At 50.4% G+C, this 19,040-nt stretch overlaps 1 protein-coding gene across 1 annotated transcript; it reads left to right on the top strand.

Annotated features, from left to right (window-relative positions):
* Positions 1-85: 85 nt before the first annotated feature.
* On the top strand, positions 86-18,701 carry RASGRP4 (RAS guanyl releasing protein 4). The gene is made up of 17 exons (XM_078380000.1): positions 86-221; positions 3,868-4,073; positions 4,660-4,768; positions 5,723-5,782; positions 5,935-6,066; positions 6,623-6,776; positions 8,584-8,757; positions 9,876-9,992; positions 10,351-10,626; positions 12,232-12,312; positions 12,419-12,523; positions 13,931-14,040; positions 14,653-14,797; positions 15,320-15,356; positions 16,389-16,523; positions 17,164-17,390; positions 18,105-18,701. Exons 1-17 carry the CDS (start codon positions 196-198, stop codon positions 18,270-18,272), a joined length of 2,262 nt encoding a protein of 753 aa, XP_078236126.1. The 5' UTR covers positions 86-195; the 3' UTR covers positions 18,273-18,701.
* Positions 18,702-19,040: the final 339 nt, after the last annotated feature.

Genomic DNA, 19,040 nt, shown 5'->3' with positions numbered 1-19,040 from the left:
TTTGAGTCAGCCGGCTTGCGGAAAGGCAGCGGGCTGCTTGGAGCACAGCTTGCCTTTGCACGGGGTGGAATTTGTGGTTGTAGCAGCAACAGCAGCACGACAATGAGCCAGAGCCTTTTCTGCTAGAAAACCCCAAGGAATCCCCGAATCCGATCAGACCAAACACCAGGACAACTGTAGGAGTGAGCCAGACAAATGATGATCCGTCGGGAGAGCAAGCGGTAAGGAGAACGCCTTGAAACTTCCTTTAAAAAAAACTCTTTGGGGTTTTCTTGGTTTTAGATGTGTTCCATGTCTGGGAACAGCTCCCAGGATTCAGCCGTGGTGGCTGGGGATTCTGGCTGCTGTCTTCCAAAAGTCACCTTCCCAAAACCTGGGATTTCCCAAGCTTCCTATAATTTAGGTTACAGAATTATGAATTTAGATTTTTTTCCCCCTGTTCTGATTTTGGAAAGTACAGGTTTTGTCACCCTTTCTGGGCTCACTGTCAGACGCAAGGCGGGCTCTCTCTGTTTACTGTCAAGGTGACCACATTAAAACCGGTTTGTGACAAGCCAGAAAATCAGCAGGGGAAGCTTTTAAAAGACAGATACCTTTCCCAAATCCCCCTTTGCACCCAGAGGCTGCCAAATCTTAAAAAAATATCTAATCGGAGAGATTTGTAACCGGAGCCTTTGCATGTTTTAAAGCTTGTGCCTTAACTTCAGGAGAGAGCTTACAAGTATCTCTGCACAGGGTTGCATTTAACTGCAATAGTCACACCCTTCTCTTACCTCCTTGTAAGATCTGCAGAGTTGCTCAGATTCCTTGTTTTTAAAACCTGTGTCAAGAAACAGAAAACAAGACCTTTTTTTTTTCTAAAGTCACAGCCGGCAATTTTTGGTCTTCCAATGTTTTTGGACGCCACGCTCCCAGAATTGCTTGGCCAGCACGGTTGACGGTGAGGGATTCTGAGAATTCAAATCCAAAACATTTTTGGGGGATTGAATTTTTTTTAAAAAAGTGTGCCGGTTAAAGGGGATATGTCTGCAGGGGTACTTCACCCTGGAATGGAGCAGCGAGAGAAATGCCCCAGTCTACTTGGACCACAGAGTGCAGAAATGGTGACAATCGGTTTATGAATTCACGTCTCCTTACACGGCTAGTGCAGGAAGGTTGACATAATAATAATAATAATTTATTGTCATTGTAAGTATATACACAGTATATCATACAATGAAATTCACATCAGGTACAGGAGACGAGAGAACTCCACAGAGGAGGTGAAATCAGTTGCGAGAGATGAGAAGGTGTGTGTGTGTGTCATGAGGATTGATTTTTTGCTGCCTGAACAAGGCTGTGACACACATAAGACACCGCTCTACCTTTTCCTTCTTGTACAGGTTGCTTGGAACCCTGGTATTCTTTGGGGTGCAAATGGAGAATCTGAGATGGGCATCCCGGGATCTTCTAGATCAGAAGTTCCCAAACGTGGCTTATCCCGGGGTGTTCCTGGACTGCAATTCCCAGAAGCCTTCGCCACTAACTGCTTCTGGGAGTTGCGGTCCAAGAACAGCCCCCAAGGTTGGCAACTGCTGTACTGGTTCTTAACCATTGTTACTCAAATGTTTTTGGACTGCAACTCCCAGAAGCCTTCACTATCAGCTCTGTTGGCTGAGGTTTCTGGGAGTTGCAATTCAAAAACACCTGAGTAACAAAGGTTAAGAACCACTGTAATGTAGACAACTGGGTACCACAATCCACTGTGACATTTCACGGAATCCCAGGTGCTCCTCTTTAGCTGTGGGCTGTAACCATTTCAGAAGGTACTGGACATGCTGGCGGGAGGAGAGACTCAAGATGTGCGTTTTAATGATTGGTTTTCATCCCACCACATTCCTGATGAGCAGATTTGTGATATTTCGGAACCCCAAGCTCAGTGGTTCCACGCCTGATCTTTAAGCACCTTTTCCCTAGGTGGCTGGCTTGCAAAGGTGCTGAGCCCTTGCACCGGCTCCCTTGCAGCTCAGGTTGAGCAGTGTTTCATCTGCAGGATGTTTCAAGCTGAAGGAAGAGCTGATGTTCAGTAAAGGAACTCTGCTGTGGCCCAGCAATTCAGAGTTTTGCACGGCTTAATTCTCAATGAGACGAAAAGCTGCAGAAGGGGCTTCCTTTGGCCCATTAAGCTTGGCCCAGCGGAGGGCAAAAAGACTAGCAAAGGGCAGAAGCTGGCCCAAAGTCAGGAGAAGAGATGCCCAGCACAGAGAGAGACCAGCCTTTCCTCGGGGGAGATCTTGCCGCCCAAGCATGAAGGGCTTCGCTGGGTTGTATGTGTCTCGGTGTGCACAAGCACTCAAAGCGTGCAGGGAAGTTGGGCCAGGAGGAAGGAAGTTCCCTTCGTTATAGTTTAGGGCTTCCGAGCACAGCTGATGGAGGAGCTGTGTGTTCTCAGAGACAAGCAAGCCGAATATGGGAAGAGGGGGTCTTCGGTCAGGCAATGGGGGCGCCCAGGAGCTGGTGGCTCAATTATTTTGGAAGCCGTTGGGTCAGATGAGGTCAGGGGAAAACATCGTAGATTTAAAACCTCCAGTTTATGGGATCACCGTGGCAGGATTCAGAGTTTGCAGGCGTTTTTTCTTTCTTTGGAATACAAGTCCCACATCCGGACTGGGGGATTCTAGGATCATTAGCTCCCACGTTTTGGGGTCCTTGTGACATCACTGGGGAACAATCCCTGATGCAATCATTGCAAAACAGACTGCGTCTGCTGCCAGCATGTCAGTTCCAGGAGCAGCTGCCGCAGCTGCTCCTTGGTGGCTAAATCAGCAGCACCCCCTTCTTCGAGATCTGGGGTCCAGAGTCTGAGACCCCAAGAACGGATTTCAAAACCTAAGCCCAATGGTCAAAAAGGGAGATGAGAGAACCCAAAACCTAAGCCAGAGCTCCTGGAAATCCACAGACCGAAGTAGACCGTTTGCAGGATCTGTCTTTTGCACATGTTGGAAGTAACGTCAGAACGGCACAGCTGGAAAGGACCCTACGGCTGATCCGAGTCCGGCCCTTGCCTGCCCCCGAGACAACGCAAAGCAGATTCGCATTAGCCTGGCGTGTGTGTTGTGTCTGCCCGGTCTCATGGTTGATGCCACGCCACCAGAGAGAGAAGGGCTGCCACCTTGCTCATTTTTAAAAGTCGCCCGACTAGGTTCTGACGCTCTGGACACAATGCCCTTCGTTGTTGCTTTAAAGCTCGCTCTGCTGGTAGGAAGCAGGAGGGACTGCGTTTCCCCGTTTGCGTGAGATTGAAAAGCAGACATTTCCAGTTTCCAGATACAGTAACTGGAATTATTTTAAAGTTCCTCACTGGTATTTGGAGGGATCTGCCGCCTTAAGACCTGGTTGGTTTCTAACTGCTGATGAGAAATGTACAGGCATTGAATGCGGAGCAGAGTGATTTTTATTTATCCCGTTTCTTCCTTTCTCTCCTTCTTGCTCAGAGCTCACCTTAAGTAGCAGGAATGGGGGTGGGGTTTTATATCCTTCTCAGTCTTCCTCACAGGGTCGTTGTGAACCTGGTGCAGTGCGGCAGCAGCTTCGGCCAAGGCACCCACCCAGCCAAACGCCATTAATGGGTGGCAGGTCTTGTTATCTCTCTTGGCCCTTGACCTCTCTGGTGAGCCAGGCCTTTGTCTTCCCGTGTAGCTCTCCACCCTCCAGATGCATTGGACTACAACCCCTATCATCCACAGTCAGCCTAGGAAGTCCCTTCCGCCCATGCTAGAACACTTCTTTTTCATACGTGGGAATACCCTTTTGCAACAGTGGCTTTGTTGGATTCATGATGAGCCTCTGGCTTCGGCCGATTTTTAAAAGATCCGCTTCTTTTTGCAGGAAATCGCGAGTCGAAGCCCCCAACGGGACGGACGCCGGCCCCGTTCCGGGTACCGGGGGCAAGATCCACCGGCGGAAGAGCCGGCGGCGCATGACCTGTCCGAACCCCCGGGAAATCAACCAGGCCTTGGCCTCCATCTCGCTGGGAGAGCTGAACCGGTCTTGTACCTTGGAGGAGTTGGTGGAGAAGTGCCTTCGCTCCTTCGGTAACCTGGCCCTGGTGGAGGCGGGAGGGAGGAGAAGGCATGGCCAAGGGGGGGGAAGAGTGGGGGGGTTTGCTTCTGCGAACCAAACGCAGGCTTTCTGGGGATGGATCCGCAGATCGCCATAGGTTAGAGCCAACTCAGTGGCACAAGAGTTCTTATTTTATGATTAATTAATTAATTAATTAAATATATATTACAAATGGACAACACTAGATTTAGCCACACTGGGGAGCAGAGAATATTTCCAAGAATATTCTCTCTCTCTCCCACACGCACACACACACACACACCTACTAGTATTGACAACACAGTGTGTTAATGACACGCAGCACAATGAATGACAGTAATTGAGCACTCCGAGTAACAATGAGAATTAACAGCAATCTGCCTGCAGAGATCAAAAGGGCAATGGGATGAGTTCCTTTCCAAGTTTAATTTTCTAAACTATGAGTTCAGGGACATCTGCTAACTTTATCCCCATCCCGGATTGATTCCTATGCTCACGAGCTTCCCCGGATCAGCCTAGAGTTTCTCTATCCATTCTGTCTGTGAGCTTATGCTTTCTAATTTTTCTCTTCCGCTCTAGACTCGGAAGGGAATCTGTGCACCAGCGACTTCACGGTGAACATGACGTTAACCGTTCACAGTTGGGTGGTTTCGTCGGCGGAGCTGGCTCGTCTCCTCCTCACGTTATATCCTTTTAGGGGGCAACTTTGGACTGCTCAAGGTTTCAAAAAGCCATTTTTGCACTGCTCCTGAAATGTCTGTTCTGTGCTTTCAAGTCGGCCGACTCATTGCAACCCTGATGGGCTGGCTTCTCAAGGTCAAGGAGATATTTAAGGGGTGGCTTTCCCAGTTCCACACCCCCAGTGAGTTCCCCTGGCTGAGCGGGGATTTGAAACCTCTTCTCCAGAGTCCTAGTCCGTTGCTCGATCCACTGCACCATGCAAGGTATCTCAAAATGTGCTTTGGTGAAACACAATGTGATGCACAAGGAGAGATTTGTGCCTTACCAGAAAGACAACAAATTGTGTTCTTGATCAACCCTTAGCACTCATGACAAATTAAAACAGCAAAATCTGTTGATAGGAGAGGGTGCCAACTGCAAAATACTCTGAATTAATTGTTCATTTGTTTGTTCTTCCCTTTTCCTTTCTTGTTATTCTTCCATTGTTTAGACTATTTATTTGTTTGCTCCTTTGTTTCAACTTATATACTGCCCCATACTACTTGGAACCCTATCTAGTCTAGATGGTTTACAATATATTTATTATTGCTGTTTTTATTATTTTTAATCCTATTATTTATTGTTTTGATGCACACAAACCGATACACTGTACCGTCATGGTACATCCATGCAGAATTTGCAAAGGTGCCACTACACAGCTTCCCCGGTGATCCGCATCTGGAAATGTTTCTACAGACACCCTTGGGTTGTGTAATCTAATTCTCTGTTGCCAGGTTATCACTTCTTCTAGCTTGAAAAAGGAAATGCTCTTTGCAGGTCCCTTAGAGGGCACTGACTTTAGGAAGTCACTCTGCAAGCTTGCCAGGGGAATAGATTCCAGCACGTTAGACCCCCCCCCCAAAATCTCTGGGTCCTTTACCCAGCTAATTCAGAGATGACTCTTAACTCAATTGTCTACATACCGAGAAGCGGCCAAGAGGAAACAGCAGGAGCGCCAGCTGCGGATCTGTCACTTCATCCGGTCTGAGTTCATCCATTCCCCTCATCCATCCCTCTCATCCATTCCCCTCATCCCACCCCTTCCTCCTGGCCGGAAGCACCCTTTTGCCCAACGGGTTAGAGGAGCGGGCCTCACCTTCACCTCCCGGCTGAACCTTCTGCTCTGGCCTTCAGGTACTGGCTCACCAACTTTCCAGAGGCCTTCCACCTCGACCCACACCTGGAGGAAGCGGTGGCTGAGATCGTGGAGGTGGTGAGGAAAGAAGGCAGCGAGGAACACCGCCGCCTGCTTGACATGTCCAGCGTGTAAGTCCGACTCCCGATTGCTTCAGGCATTACCCTGAATCTTAAAAGTGGAGCTGAGTGGCAGGGGAAAGCACCACCCTGTGGTGTTATATCGCAAAACCAAGTACACTAGTTTCCACAGTGCAAGAGTCCGGTGAGAAAATCTCCTGCTCTGACACTCGGATGCTTTCAAGAGTTAAGGAGTTAAGGAATTTCCTCTTCTAATAACAAGTGGGCTATAATGGCATTATGCAGCCCTTAGTGCTATGTTCCTGTCGTTTGTTGCCCTTAGATGTTCAACCCACACCTCCTCCTTTGCGGATTCCTAGAATTTTGGCTTTTCGTTAATTGCTCCTCTACAAATCCTGTTCGCTGTTACTCCTACAAAAGGAAGAATCCAGGATTTCTGGCTTCTCAGTGTCTCTGCTGTCTAGGTACCCCTGCCTCTACTGCCACCAAGCTAACTCATGTACCTCCTTCCCTAGAAGCCTCTGTATTTCCAGGCGAGGGGTTCCTCGGAGCAAATAAAGGGAGTTTCGGCACCTCGCTCAGTCTTTCTGGACGTGCTTTCTTCCAGAGCGACTCACACGTGGAACCGTTCGCTCAGCTGCCAAGGCAGTCCCGGCTGCGGCAAGAAAAGAAAAGTCTCTCTGCTTTTTGATCACCTTGACGCCGACGAACTGGCCAACCACCTCAGCTACCTCGAGTTCAAGGTCTTCTGCCGCCTGTCGGTAGGGATAGCCTCCAACGTGTTCCGTAGGGTCGTGTCGCTTTTGACGTTTATCAACCCTATGAATCGGGGACATCTCTTAAGGGGGCCACTGGTCAACAGCCCCACTCAGATTGTGCAAACTTCTCAGTCTGTGGCTTCCGTTACTAAGTGGATTCCTCTCTTTTCCTGCTACCTCTACTTTTGCTAGCATTACTGTCTTTTCCGGGGAGCCCAAAGTACAATCACCTCCGTTTAGTGACGCTTGCTTCTAGATAGCAACATCTAGAGAGTGCCATTCCCCGTAGGAGCTGAATGTAACCCACCCACCACCATATTCAGCATGATGATCCCGAGGGGATAATAGAAACTGTAGTCCAGCACCTCAGGAGGGCGTGACATTGGAAAGGCTTTAGCCAGATAGCCAGTTCCCTGGCTAATTAGAAAGCCTTCCGGCCAGTATCCTCTTGTGGCTCCCAATTAGAGTAGATGCACTGACTCAATGATATTTACAAAAGTGTCAATTTATCATTCAGTTGATTCAGGAGCTGAAATCTAGGAGCAAGCCCATTGAATTAATGGAAACCCTAGAGGAATTGATTCATCAAATTCCCACTCATTCAGTGGGCCTACTCTAATTGCAATTTACTGCTAGCTCCACTGGATCTACAGTACTTTAAGACCATACTATTGTTTTGGGGTTACAGCTGCCCCTTATCATGATCCCAAACCATAGTTAAGATCACAGGCAGAAACTGACTGATAGTCATTTACGGCAGTTGTCACTTTCTTGACCTTTGTGGGTTGAAATGAGGCTCGGCCAACCTTCTCGGCCAACGACCAGGCCTGGTGAATCATGCTTAAAATGCTCCTGCGGAAGTTACGGCCGCCCGCCCTCTCTATCTGCATGTCTGGTTTCTGAGGATGGGAGTGGCCAGTCTCCAGCTAAAAATGTCCTGCCCCAAAGGGAAGCAAAGACGGGGTTTCTAGCAAAATGGCCAAAATCTGTCAACAGTTCTAACTCAACGCCTGCGTTAAGTCAAGCTTCTAGTACTTGGTCAGGCCACTGTAGCCGAAAGCAAGGGAGATGCCATATCAGATCAGAAGCTGGGGTGCACCTTTTACTTTAGCCTCATCATCACTATGGGCAGCTAGTACTGAATTCTGCCACCAGTTGAGGGAAGGGAAACATTAGAAGCAGCCGGTCTTCCACCCTACGGCCCCCTTGGAAAAGGGAAAACATTTGTGTCAGGGACAAAACCGATGAAAGGGGAAGCTTTGCAATTAGGAGCAGTACCGACCTAATCAGTAAAGAATGTAGAATTATTCTCTAAAGTCTTTTGCTGCTATGTCTGTTGCAAACTAATCAGTTTTTGTTTGATGATTGACCATCCAGAGGAAACAACGGGCTCTGTCTGCGTGTTGATGGCATTGACTCCGAATTACAAAACTGCCCATTTGATCTGTTTTGGATAGCTTAGGTACGCAGGGCTGCCTGCTCACAATGTGGACCACCAAGCCTAGGGCCGTGGATGACTGATTTTTCTTTCTCATATTCTGTTGTGATTGCTGCCCTTTTTTTGGAGGGGATGATTCTCCACTGCCTCGTCCCTGCTTTTTGGGCTAGTTTCGAGGACTCTAATAGGGCTGAATTGAGTCTAGCCCTAGAAATGGGAAATTGGACCCAAAAGGCGTGGGTATTTTGGGGTTTGCAAAGAACCTGAACTCAAAAGAAGAGACCCCCAAAACGAAAGAAATACTGAAGATTCCCCCTCCCCCCCCCAAACTGTCTTAATTTTAAACCATCCTCTTGTTATTTGCTTGGGCAGTACCTGGATTTCCGGAATTATGTGCTTCGCGGGGCTGTGCAGGGCAGTCCTGCGCTGGAACGTGCCATCGCTCTGTGCAACAGCATCTCCCAGTGGGTGCAGGTGATGATCCTCAACCGGCCGACGCCCCAGCAGCGAGCAGAAGTCTTCACCAAGTTCATTCGGGTTATCCAGGTAAGGTGGCAGTTTGCCATCCGGCCCATTTTGCTGGAAGAGAAAGCCAGCAGAAAGTGGGGACAGAAGTCGGAGGATGAGAGGGGGCTGGAAACCTTTGCCCGAAGGGTGCAAAAATGCTTGGCATGTTTGGTCCATGGAAGAGAGGGCGAAAAGGCAGACGAGATGGCAGCCTTTAAACATCTGAAGACGGGATTGTTCAGGGAGAACCGAGGGGTTCCCCCAAGCAGGAGGGTTTAGCTAGACCTTAGCCACCAGATCCAAATTGTTAGGACTTTGAACGAGGACGGTGAATTCTGGAAGAGAAGGATTTGTTGCTCTTATGGGGATGTGAGACAGAGACCACATGAGCATCTGGTCCACTGCATAGCCTGTTGGCTTTTGGGTACGCCCAGGGGAAGATCTCAGCCGTTTGGTTCTGATGGGAAGTGGGATGGTTGGTGCCCAGCACAAAGGACGTCTATGTTGGCCTAAGGGGGAAAAGCTTTTCAAAAAGGCAAGCTTATTTAGAACTGCTCTGCTTTTCAGGAAGTTGGCTCTAAAGCCATCCGAGTTGCCTTTCTGTGCTTCTGTGGCTGCTTGCTCAGTTGCAAACGAACATACACACCACCCCCAAACCCCTGCGTTAGCACATTATTAGCGGGGACGGAAGGATTTGGTGGGAACGAAGGATGTTCTGCGGAGAGACTCAAAGACACCTGAGGAGCTCTGGCAGCGACAGTAGGAAAACAATCAAAGAAAAGAACTTGTCTAAGCTCTGGGACTAATTGCTTAGCTCATCATCCTATCCAGTCTCCTATGGGTTTCAAAAACTGCTCAGAGGAAAAGCTAAGCCCTAAGAAATTAAGGTTCAAGGAATGGAAGGGTAAATGTATTTTTTTAAAAATATTTGTCACTCATAAGATGTTTGGAAGGGACCTTAGGATAATTTTAACTTTAGAACTGCAGAGCTGGAAGGGACTCCCAGAGATCATCCAGTCCAGCCCCATCAAGGAGGTGCATTGGGGAATCAAACTCCCAACCTCTGGCTCTCCAGCTGGAGACCTACACCACTGACCTATCCTGCCTGCTTGACTTCTTCCTCACGGCACCCTTTTTTGCTCTTCCTCCTCTTCCAGAAATTACGGCAGATGCAGAACTTCAACACGCTCATGGCTGTTGTGGGCGGCCTCTGCCACAGTGCCATCGCTCGCCTCAAGGACACACACGCTCTCCTTCCCACAGAAGCCACCAAGGTAGAGAACTGGCCACTCCTGGCCCAGGAAGGGGAGGGTGGAGGACTTCAGCCAGAAGAAATCGATAGAAAATGGGCCAATTCCTCCTTCCTCTAAAAGAACATCTGGACTTCTGAAATTCCAAACTTTGCCGCCTGGAGAGGTTGCTTTCCAAAGAAAGCAACTTCTTCAAAATGTTCTAATAACCCAATATTCGCTGCCTGACATGTTTGGGTTGGATGTTTGGAACAACGCCTGGATTGCTGCTGAAAGCCATATTCAATGATCTCTGATAGCCCACGTAAATAAGATCGGGTGCATGACACGGGATCCCCCTGGCTGACCCCAACTGCCCTCCTTCCCTCTCCTCTCCACGCAGGTGTTGTCCGAAATGACGGAGTTGCTCTCCTCGAGTGGAAATTATGGGTCGTACCGGCGGGCATACGCCAACTGCGACGGCTTCAAGATTCCCATTGTGGGCGTCCACCTCAAAGATCTCGTGATGCTGCACGAGGCCTTCCCGGACCGGGTCGAAGGCGGCCGACTCAACTTGAGCAAGCTGCAGAGTCTCTACGAGCCGGCGTGGGAGCTTCGGATGCTGCAGCAAGCCGAGCCCCCGTTCCAAGCCAACAAAGATCTGGTCCACCTCCTCACGGTAAGGGACCATCCCCTCCTAGCCAAGATTGGAGAGTGGGGGAGCTGTGGAGACCCACAGGTATGGGGGGGTGTTTGGGTCCGTGAGCTGTAGCGAGACACCGGACACATGAGACTCCTGGAGACATGACAGAGGGTCGAAGGACGCCTTTCCAGATTTATTTTCGTGACAGCCGCTCCCAGGAGCCCCTCGCCCTTGGCTAAGACAGCTAGGGCTGCTGGGCATTGTAGTCCCTTGACCTCAGGAAGGCTGCCCTTGGCTCATCTCTTGCCATCGGGGAAAGACCGGATGCGACCAGGCAACCACCAACAGGATCACTCTGTTGCAGGGTCAGCTAGAAGCAGGGTGGAATAGGGGCCTCAAATACCGTTGCCTAGCAACCGCTGCCCTAAGGCCTAGCCCTAGAGTGTGGAAACTTCCCCCCCTCGGACTACGATTCCCATATTCCCGCAAAAGTGCCTAAGGCGATGACGGCTGCAGGACGCTGGGGGGGGGTGTCACTGTCCCTAAAAAGCGGCCTTTCCACATTCTGGGAGTTTCTTACGTGACTCAGTCTTTGTAAGCCCCGGGGTTGCCTAGCAACCGCGACGGGACGACTACCGCTGGGGAAATTGAGTCATCCCGATTGCATGGCCCTACAGGAGGTTAAATCCTGCATGTCCTAACCCAGATCTTTGAGGTTTCCTCTGTACTCATGCTTCTTCATGTTCAGCCGCACACACCTAGCCTTTTGCTCCAGAGGTTGCTTAGCAACCAGAGTCAAGGAAGTCACCTGCATCTTTCAGGCCTGGACCAGCCCTACCGTTGGGGCGCAGTGCCAATGGAGCATCAGGAAAAAGCTCAGCACGTGGCTGTGGGCTATTCTCTCTCCCCCCCCGTGGCTTTTGGGGGCTGCGAATAGCGTTGGCTTCTCCGTCTCAGGCAGCGAAACGGGTTGAGCCAAACCTGTTGCCTCTCCGGCAGGGGTCGGCACCTCTTGGCCGATCCGAGGACCAATTCTGACACACACAAACACCTCTGCACCTGCTGTGGGCTGCGCACGGACTGGAAATGTGCTTTGAGCGCTCTCGTTTTCCAAAACAGGAAAGAAGTAGAAATTCACTTTTGGTTTCAACCCGTTCCTCTGAAAAAGGCCAGACATAAACAACAGCAAAGTCTTGCAAAGAGGTTCCCAGGAACGTAATTTCTCTCTCTCTCTCTCTCTCTTTTTTTTTTTGAGGGATCAAAAAAACAAGTCTTGATCTCTGTATATATGGACGGGAGCATGGGGAGGCATGAAGCGGGAAAGGCAGAGGACCGAACTAAAACAGATGTTCCCCGTGGAAATCTATGGGGTTGTCGGACTGTAGCCCACGAAAATAAATCCAAAGCTGGCAGAAGTAACATCTAGTCAGTTTCTCTTTCTGGAATATAAGGTCTCGGGTAGTGAGGTAGATGATCCTTCAGCTCTGTCACCGAAACACTTTAGACTGGTTCATGTACCCGTCGCATTAGCCAAAGGAGGAACAGAGATGAACAGATTTCTGGCCAAAAAGCAATGGGAGGTAAACAACTGACGTGGAAAGTTTTCCTTAATGCGAGAATCCTTTTTTCTGCCTCTTCCAGCTCTCTCTTGATCTCTACTATACGGATGAAGAAATCTACACTCTCTCATACGCCCGGGAGCCTCGCTACCCAAAGTCACTGGTAAGAGGGCCACAAAACCAATGTGGGAAATTTTTTTTAAAAAATTGCCATTTCCCAGTGCTTTCCTAATCATCCCTCCTCTTTCTCTTTTCTTCTCTCCGTGAAGCCCGCTGCACCCTTCAAACCTCCTGTGGTTCTGGAGTGGGCGCCCCGAGTGACCCCCAAGCCTGACCGCATTACCATCAGGCGGCATGTCCAGGAAATGGTTGAGGTAAGCTCTTGCCAAAGGTGCGGCCGCGAGGAAGAGTTTGAGCAAGAGGATGGCGTTGCCGGCTTTCTCGAGCCCGGATACGGTTCATAGAAGTCAAGAGCACATTTTCCTGAGACGCGATTCCTTCAAACCTCCATGTCCGAGCAGTCCGCTTGCCAAGGAGGCCTGTGCTTACTTCATGGTGGCCCATCTCAAAGTGAAAACAAGCTTATTGGGCACATGCAGATCTGAGAAAAGATTATGCTAGGATAATGAGGCATCTCTGAAGGGGGTTACCTTGTCTATTAATTCACTTGTGTGACACATTGATCTTCTGTATTGCTTCTACTGATCTCAAAGCAGGGTACGTGGCTCACCTCCTCCCTGCTTTATCCTCACAGCAACCCTGCGAGGTAGGTTACAACGAACACGAGGCACCCAAAGGTTGCTTCACGTCGGGGTTTGAAACCCGGTCTTCTGAGTCCCACTCCTTACATTGTGGCTGATAAAACCCTGATCTGTCTGGTTGTGTCACGGCACGATTGCACGCCTTCCGTTCTTGGACGGTGGCCATTATTCCTCGTGCTGCGCCCGGGTCTGGTTAGTTTGGGGTTTGTGGCACACGGCGCCGTGATCTGGTATCACGTTTTGTTGCTCTATGACCCCAGAGAAAGCAGGAGGCCCCCCCCCTCCGAATCAACGTGTCTTCCCGCTCTTCTCCTCCCCTTTCTGCGAAGGAAGAGGCTCAAAATCCGCCCACTTCAACCACTTCCTTTTCTGCAAATAAAGTTTGCTTCTGAGGAGGGCTGGGTGGGGGAAGGGGGGGTGAAGGAACATGAAAAGAGCACCCTGCTTGTTGCTTTCTCACAGATGAAAACTGGAGCATGCTGGTGGCACCTTTGTGCTCACCCCAGAGATGGCGATGCGCTTCAGAACCCCCCCCCCCAGCCTGCCGTATTCAGGAGCTCACTGAGCTACTGCAACTGTCCGAAAGCCACCAACCTGCAGGGTTTCTCCTCCCTAAAGAGCAGAAAAAAACAGGGCCAGTTCTTTCTTGGGACTGTGCACAGGAGTGGCGCTAAATCGGAGGCGTGTGGCTTTCCATAGGGTACACCATTGTTCCTATATCAGGGACAGACCTCTGTGACCCTCTAGATGCTTGAAGAAGACTGCAATACTGGACATGCTTCATCACAGGCAATGTTGGGTAGAGCTGACGGAAGCTGAAGGCCCCCCCCCAAATTCACTAGGGCTGCACCGGTCCACCCTTTGCAATAAGTTAAGGCAAGCTGAGAGGCCTGATAGCGTTGTGATAAATAGGCTGTTGTTATCCAAGTTCTCTTAACAAATAAATAAATTGTGCTTGGCCAACTTAATTCCCAGTGACCTTATCGCCCGTTTTTCTTTCTCTCTTTCCTTGCCCTTTAGACGGTGTTCAAGAATTATGACCCCGAACAACAGGGCTATATCTCCCAGGAAGATTTTGAGACCGTTTCCACCAGTTTTCCCTTCGCCTTCTATGGGCTTGAAAAAGAGCGGTAAGCAATCGTGCGCAGAAAGGCGTCGTGAGGATGGGAGACAGAACCCTGGGTGTGTATTGGAAGAGAATCTGGGCAGAAAGAAATCTCTAATTGGGATTAAGACCCTAGAATCCTCTTCAGAGGAGGGCTTGATTTAGCTTCCTCCCGCTCTCCTAAAATCCTTGCAAATCAGCCCTGGTGCAGCCGGCAGTTGTCCTGCATCTGGATAGTGCATGGGTTCACGCTGTAACTCTGCAACTATCAAGGTGGGACTGACAAAGGCACAACAGAAGCTTCCGATGGAGGCCTGAAAACTTACCAGGAGCTCTTCTAGATTTCTCCAAGAAGCAGAGATAAGGAAAGGTTCGTGTCCTGAAGCCTCCATGGGAGACGTCTTGCCACTTGGTTCCATCTGATGAATCCGGAGTGAGAATTCTCTCCTTGAATCAAGAGGTCTAGAGCATTATAGTGCCCTAACGCACCCAAGCAGCAGTCGCTAGATTTCTCCCCAAACTAAGAACCCCAGCCCTTCTTAGGAGGCAGCCACGGCGGTTAACATGGAACCAAACAGCTGCCATGGGGTAGGCTAGTTACACGCCTGCCTTTTTCTGTTCCCGGTGGCCCCCACAGCAAACGAACCTGGAGCCGGGAAGAGCTCTCGGACTACTTCATGCGGGCCTGCGCGATCGTCTCCAAGCTGGGCCTGGGCTACCTGCACGACTTCCACGAGGCCACCTTCAAGAAGCCCACCTTTTGTGACAGCTGCAATGGCTTTGTGAGTTCGCAAATCGCTGATGCCACCGGTGGTGCTGGCAAAATTAAGAGGGTGGCACCCGATCTGAAATCGCGTGGAGAATCACTTTAAGGAGGGGTAGGAGAACTCGGTCATCCGGTGGGTTGTAGTAGCGGAGTGATGGACTAGGAATATCTGGATTTGAATCCCTTCTTGAACACGGAAACTCACCGTGTGGGCAGGTGGGGGGGGGCTGGTAAAACCTTAAATATCTTACTTATCTATTAGGGTTGCTAGACGTCACTTCTGACTAACAGAACTCTGTAGAAAGCACATTTTCTTCCCTTTGGTATTGCTGCCCTTGCAGATTCTGTAACTACTTTTATGGGTATTTACTATGGTCATGAGGACTAGAAGCCCAATTACCTTTTAGGAAACAAAAGTACGAATTCTGAGAAGGCTGAGGGCTTCTCGCAGAGCCCTCAATGGCATTCCCACAGATGTCACGAGAAGGACTGCACCTAACAGCTGCCTTTTCTGTTCTCTGTGCCTCTTTTGTTTCAGCTATGGGGCGTCTCCAAGCAGGGATACCGATGTCGAGGTAAGCCTGCCCCCTGCTGGGCTATTTCTACTCTCTCCGATGCTCACTAAAATCAAGGTGGTTGCTCCTTTGGATCAGGGGCAAAGGGGGAGCCTTGAGCAACCCAGAAATGTATCACAAGCTCAGCATCTAGGGCCCCCAAACCTTTGCCAGGCTGGGAGAACCTGCAGCCCCAAACCTCCGCGCGGGTCAAAGGATTTCCACTGCGGATCAGGAGCGCTCGTCAAAGATGCGGCTGCTGTTCCATGAGAAGCTGCAGCCTCTTCTTCTCTGGGACCTGGCTCTTCACAACACTGATCCTTGTACGCAGTGTCCATGCTTTATGGCTGCAGATCCGACCTCAGAGCCATGCCAGAGGCTGGTTTGGCCTTCTCACTGTGGAAACAACTGCTGGTGCTTCCTTAAACGCCTGCACCTCTTTTCTGCCATGGTTTTTCCCAAGGTGCATCTGAAAACAAATATGGGACTCTACACAGGTGTAAGAGAGCATCAGGTGCATCCATTGTGCATGGGATCCTATCCCACACATGTCATCTTCTATGCAGGAAAATCCCCTGAAATCCAGCAGGGTTTACTCTTTGGAAAGGATGTTTGCTAGCGGCGTACTTCATTCCCCATCACAGACCACAGGATGACTGAAAGCAGTTCACCTCACATTTGATGCAGAAATTTCGCACACTACACCATTCTCAGTATTTAAGTCTTATGGCAAGGTTAAATATTACAAGATTGTGGCCCCTGTGATATATCCATTAAAAAAAAATATTTGGGGGACCTAAGCCTCCTAAGCAGTTGGTTGGACTCTTTAACGCTCAAAGCGTGCTGAAGAAATAAAAATCTGGGTTTAATTTTGTGTTGCCCTGCAGATCAACCCATGTTACATCGTGTAATATGGATATGTAGGCATAGATTTCTAAAAGTCATGGGAGACAGCTCACGACCTAAAATGGAGAGGAAGGGCTGGTTATAAGTTGCTGGTATTCATGGACTGAACCCACCCGCATGAACTTTTTTTCTCCCCCCCCCGCACAGACTGTGGCATGATCTGTCACAAGCACTGCAGGGATCAGGTGGAGGTGGAATGCCAGCGGCGCCTCTGCTCCTCCTCCTCGGATGGTACCCTCCCTCGTGTTGCCACGCCATCCGCCAGCCACCACCCGAGTTCCGGTAAGAGGCGGCAGGCACCTGCGGGGACGTTTTGTGCGGAACGGGTTGCCCTCGGAATCATGACGGGCCACCCCCTTTACGTTCGCTAGTCTTTTTGCCCCCAAACAGCAGAGTTTTGCAAAAGGCACCCTTACGCCAAAGGAAGGCCTGGCACATGGCTTTCGGGAACCACTTGCCCTGGAGGGCGGTTCTCCTAGGTTGTGAATCAAAAGCAAGCATTTTAATGGCGGATCGGTGGTCCCCTGCCATGGAATATTCTCTTATAGATTTAATGGAAGTTGGGGGTTTGCCTGCTTTTTTGTTTAATGTCTTCATAGTCTTAGTTCATGTTGGAATTGCTTTTACTGGAAGCCACTTAAGGGCAGATGGGAAGTGTAAAAAGTGAAATAAGTAAGCAAGCAAACCTCACTGTAAGCCTTAAGCCTCTTTCCAACCTGACATGATCAGCCTGATGTTCAGAACTCTCCGAGAACCTCCAAACCCTCTTTCTGAATTTCTCCAAGCTTCTGTGAACATGGCCGGACCTGTTTTGGCAGGGGATGAGGGGGAACTGTATTAGGATAAACCCAGCAGCTGGCCGGTGTCTCTGCACCAGCCGAACGGTGGCGGCTGAGTGTCCCCATTTCTGATCCCACCGCAGGCTCCGAGGAAGAGGCGTTTCTCTTCCCGCCAAGACAGGAGCTGAGCAAGAGCCCGCTCGCCACAGCGGGCAGTGTGGCCGGCTGCCGGCGGATGAAACACGCCAGCACCCAAACGGAAGAAAGGAGCCCCGCCGTGGAGAGGCGGCAGCAGGAGCCCCCCGCGAGGACCACTGGCCCCAGCAAGAGTCCGAGGCAGCTGCTGGAGCGGCTGAAGGAGCTGGAAGAGGTGAGGATATTTACGGGCGGAAAAGGCCACGTCCTGATGTCTTCCTTTTAGGCCAAAAGGGGAAGAGACCAAGGATTAACAAGTTCGGCCAGGGTTACTCTCGTCCCTGGGGAAACAAAGCATGGAGAGGCAGCATTCGACCAACTCCACCTTGGTGGGGCCTCGTCCATGCTCATATCAATCTGCCAGGTCCCAGAGGGTGGCGGACGGAAAGCACCGATTTTTCCCCAAACCCCTATAAGTAGGGAGGGGGGTCCTACTGTACATTCATGACTGCCAGCAGAGTTCCTGTATTTTCCCCTTCCGTCGTAATCCTTATCCACCTACATCCTCCTCCAAGTTCCTCTTGGAAGTCTCACTACCTAACCAAACCGAAGACCCTTTCTAAAAGGGGATGGGAATCAAAGCTGCCGGCAGCCACCGGAACTGTCACAGCACTTGGGGCTTCTGCAAGCGAAAGACAGGCACGGCCCCATCCAGTGAAACCCATTTGCACAGACTCTTATGTTATGGGAACGTTAGGCTGATTTCTCCTTCAAAAGTCAGGATGGCTACTAAGCTGCTGGCAACTCTGCCAAGGCTACCCAGGGAGCTGGTTCGGCTGCCCTTATGGATCCTCCTGCCCTGTTCTCTATCGCTCGAGGGCTCAGCTCCACAAGCTCAATAGTAATGACATGGGTGGGGGAAATGACCAAGTATCTTCTTGCCTTGCAGGAACGAGCCAGGCTTGCCCTGGCCAACCAGCGCCTCCAGAACCACAACACCCGGCTGGAGGCAGAGAACCGCCGGCTGCTGAAGGAGGCGTCCGGCGTCCCGTCCCTCTCCTGCTGGAAGGCATGGGCGACCACCTGCAACTCTCACACCCAACCCAAGCCAAACTGAACACAGAGGGCAGGAACTGCAGGAGGGACGGGGCAAGAAACCTCCCAGCCTGGGCACGAGATGATTTAAAGGCAACAGATCCAGAGGGCTGTTTATCAGGACTGTGCACCCTGGCAGCAGTGTCTTCCTCTCGGCGTCCCTGGGGAATGCTTTTGCTGCAGGATCCAGCGTCGAGCCCACCCATGAATTGTTCTACTGGGCTGTTCCTGAGCTTGTAGAAGGCCCCTGGTTCCCTGCCTTGTAGGGCACACCCTAACCTCCTACAAAGGAGGGTAGAAAACTAAGACTTCTCCGTCTAAGGCCCTCCAGGTGGCTGAACACTCGATCGGGAGGGAAGAGCCTTAAACGCCCAGGAGCCTGAAGATCAGACGGGAAAAGGGCCACAGACATCTGCTATGGAAGAACCAAATAAATATCAGTTTCTATTTGTTCCTCTCTTGCCTAATCTCCAGAAACACCCACACCCCCTTCATTCCCTCAAACTAGCTTGCACGTATGGATGGCAGACTCCCAACTTTTGGAAATAGGAGGTCTTTTTCAAAGTTGGTTCTTGCATTGAGTTTAGGCTCACCACGTCCCACTTCCTATCATTTTCCTGGTGGGGGCAGACCTGAGCCCCCTTCTCCATCATAAAACCCTCAAAACTGCAGTAGGACCCCCGTATCCACAGGAGATTGGTTCCAAGCCCCAACCTCGTGGATGCTGAAAAACACAGATGAGAGCTAACACTATTATAATAGCAAAGGCTATACATAGTCTGGTCTCTGG

Source organism: Pogona vitticeps, chromosome 9, assembly GCF_051106095.1.
Source record: "Pogona vitticeps strain Pit_001003342236 chromosome 9, PviZW2.1, whole genome shotgun sequence".
Classification (NCBI taxonomy): Eukaryota; Metazoa; Chordata; class Lepidosauria; order Squamata; family Agamidae; genus Pogona; species Pogona vitticeps.
This window is presented reverse-complemented; position numbering and strand designations above follow the sequence as displayed.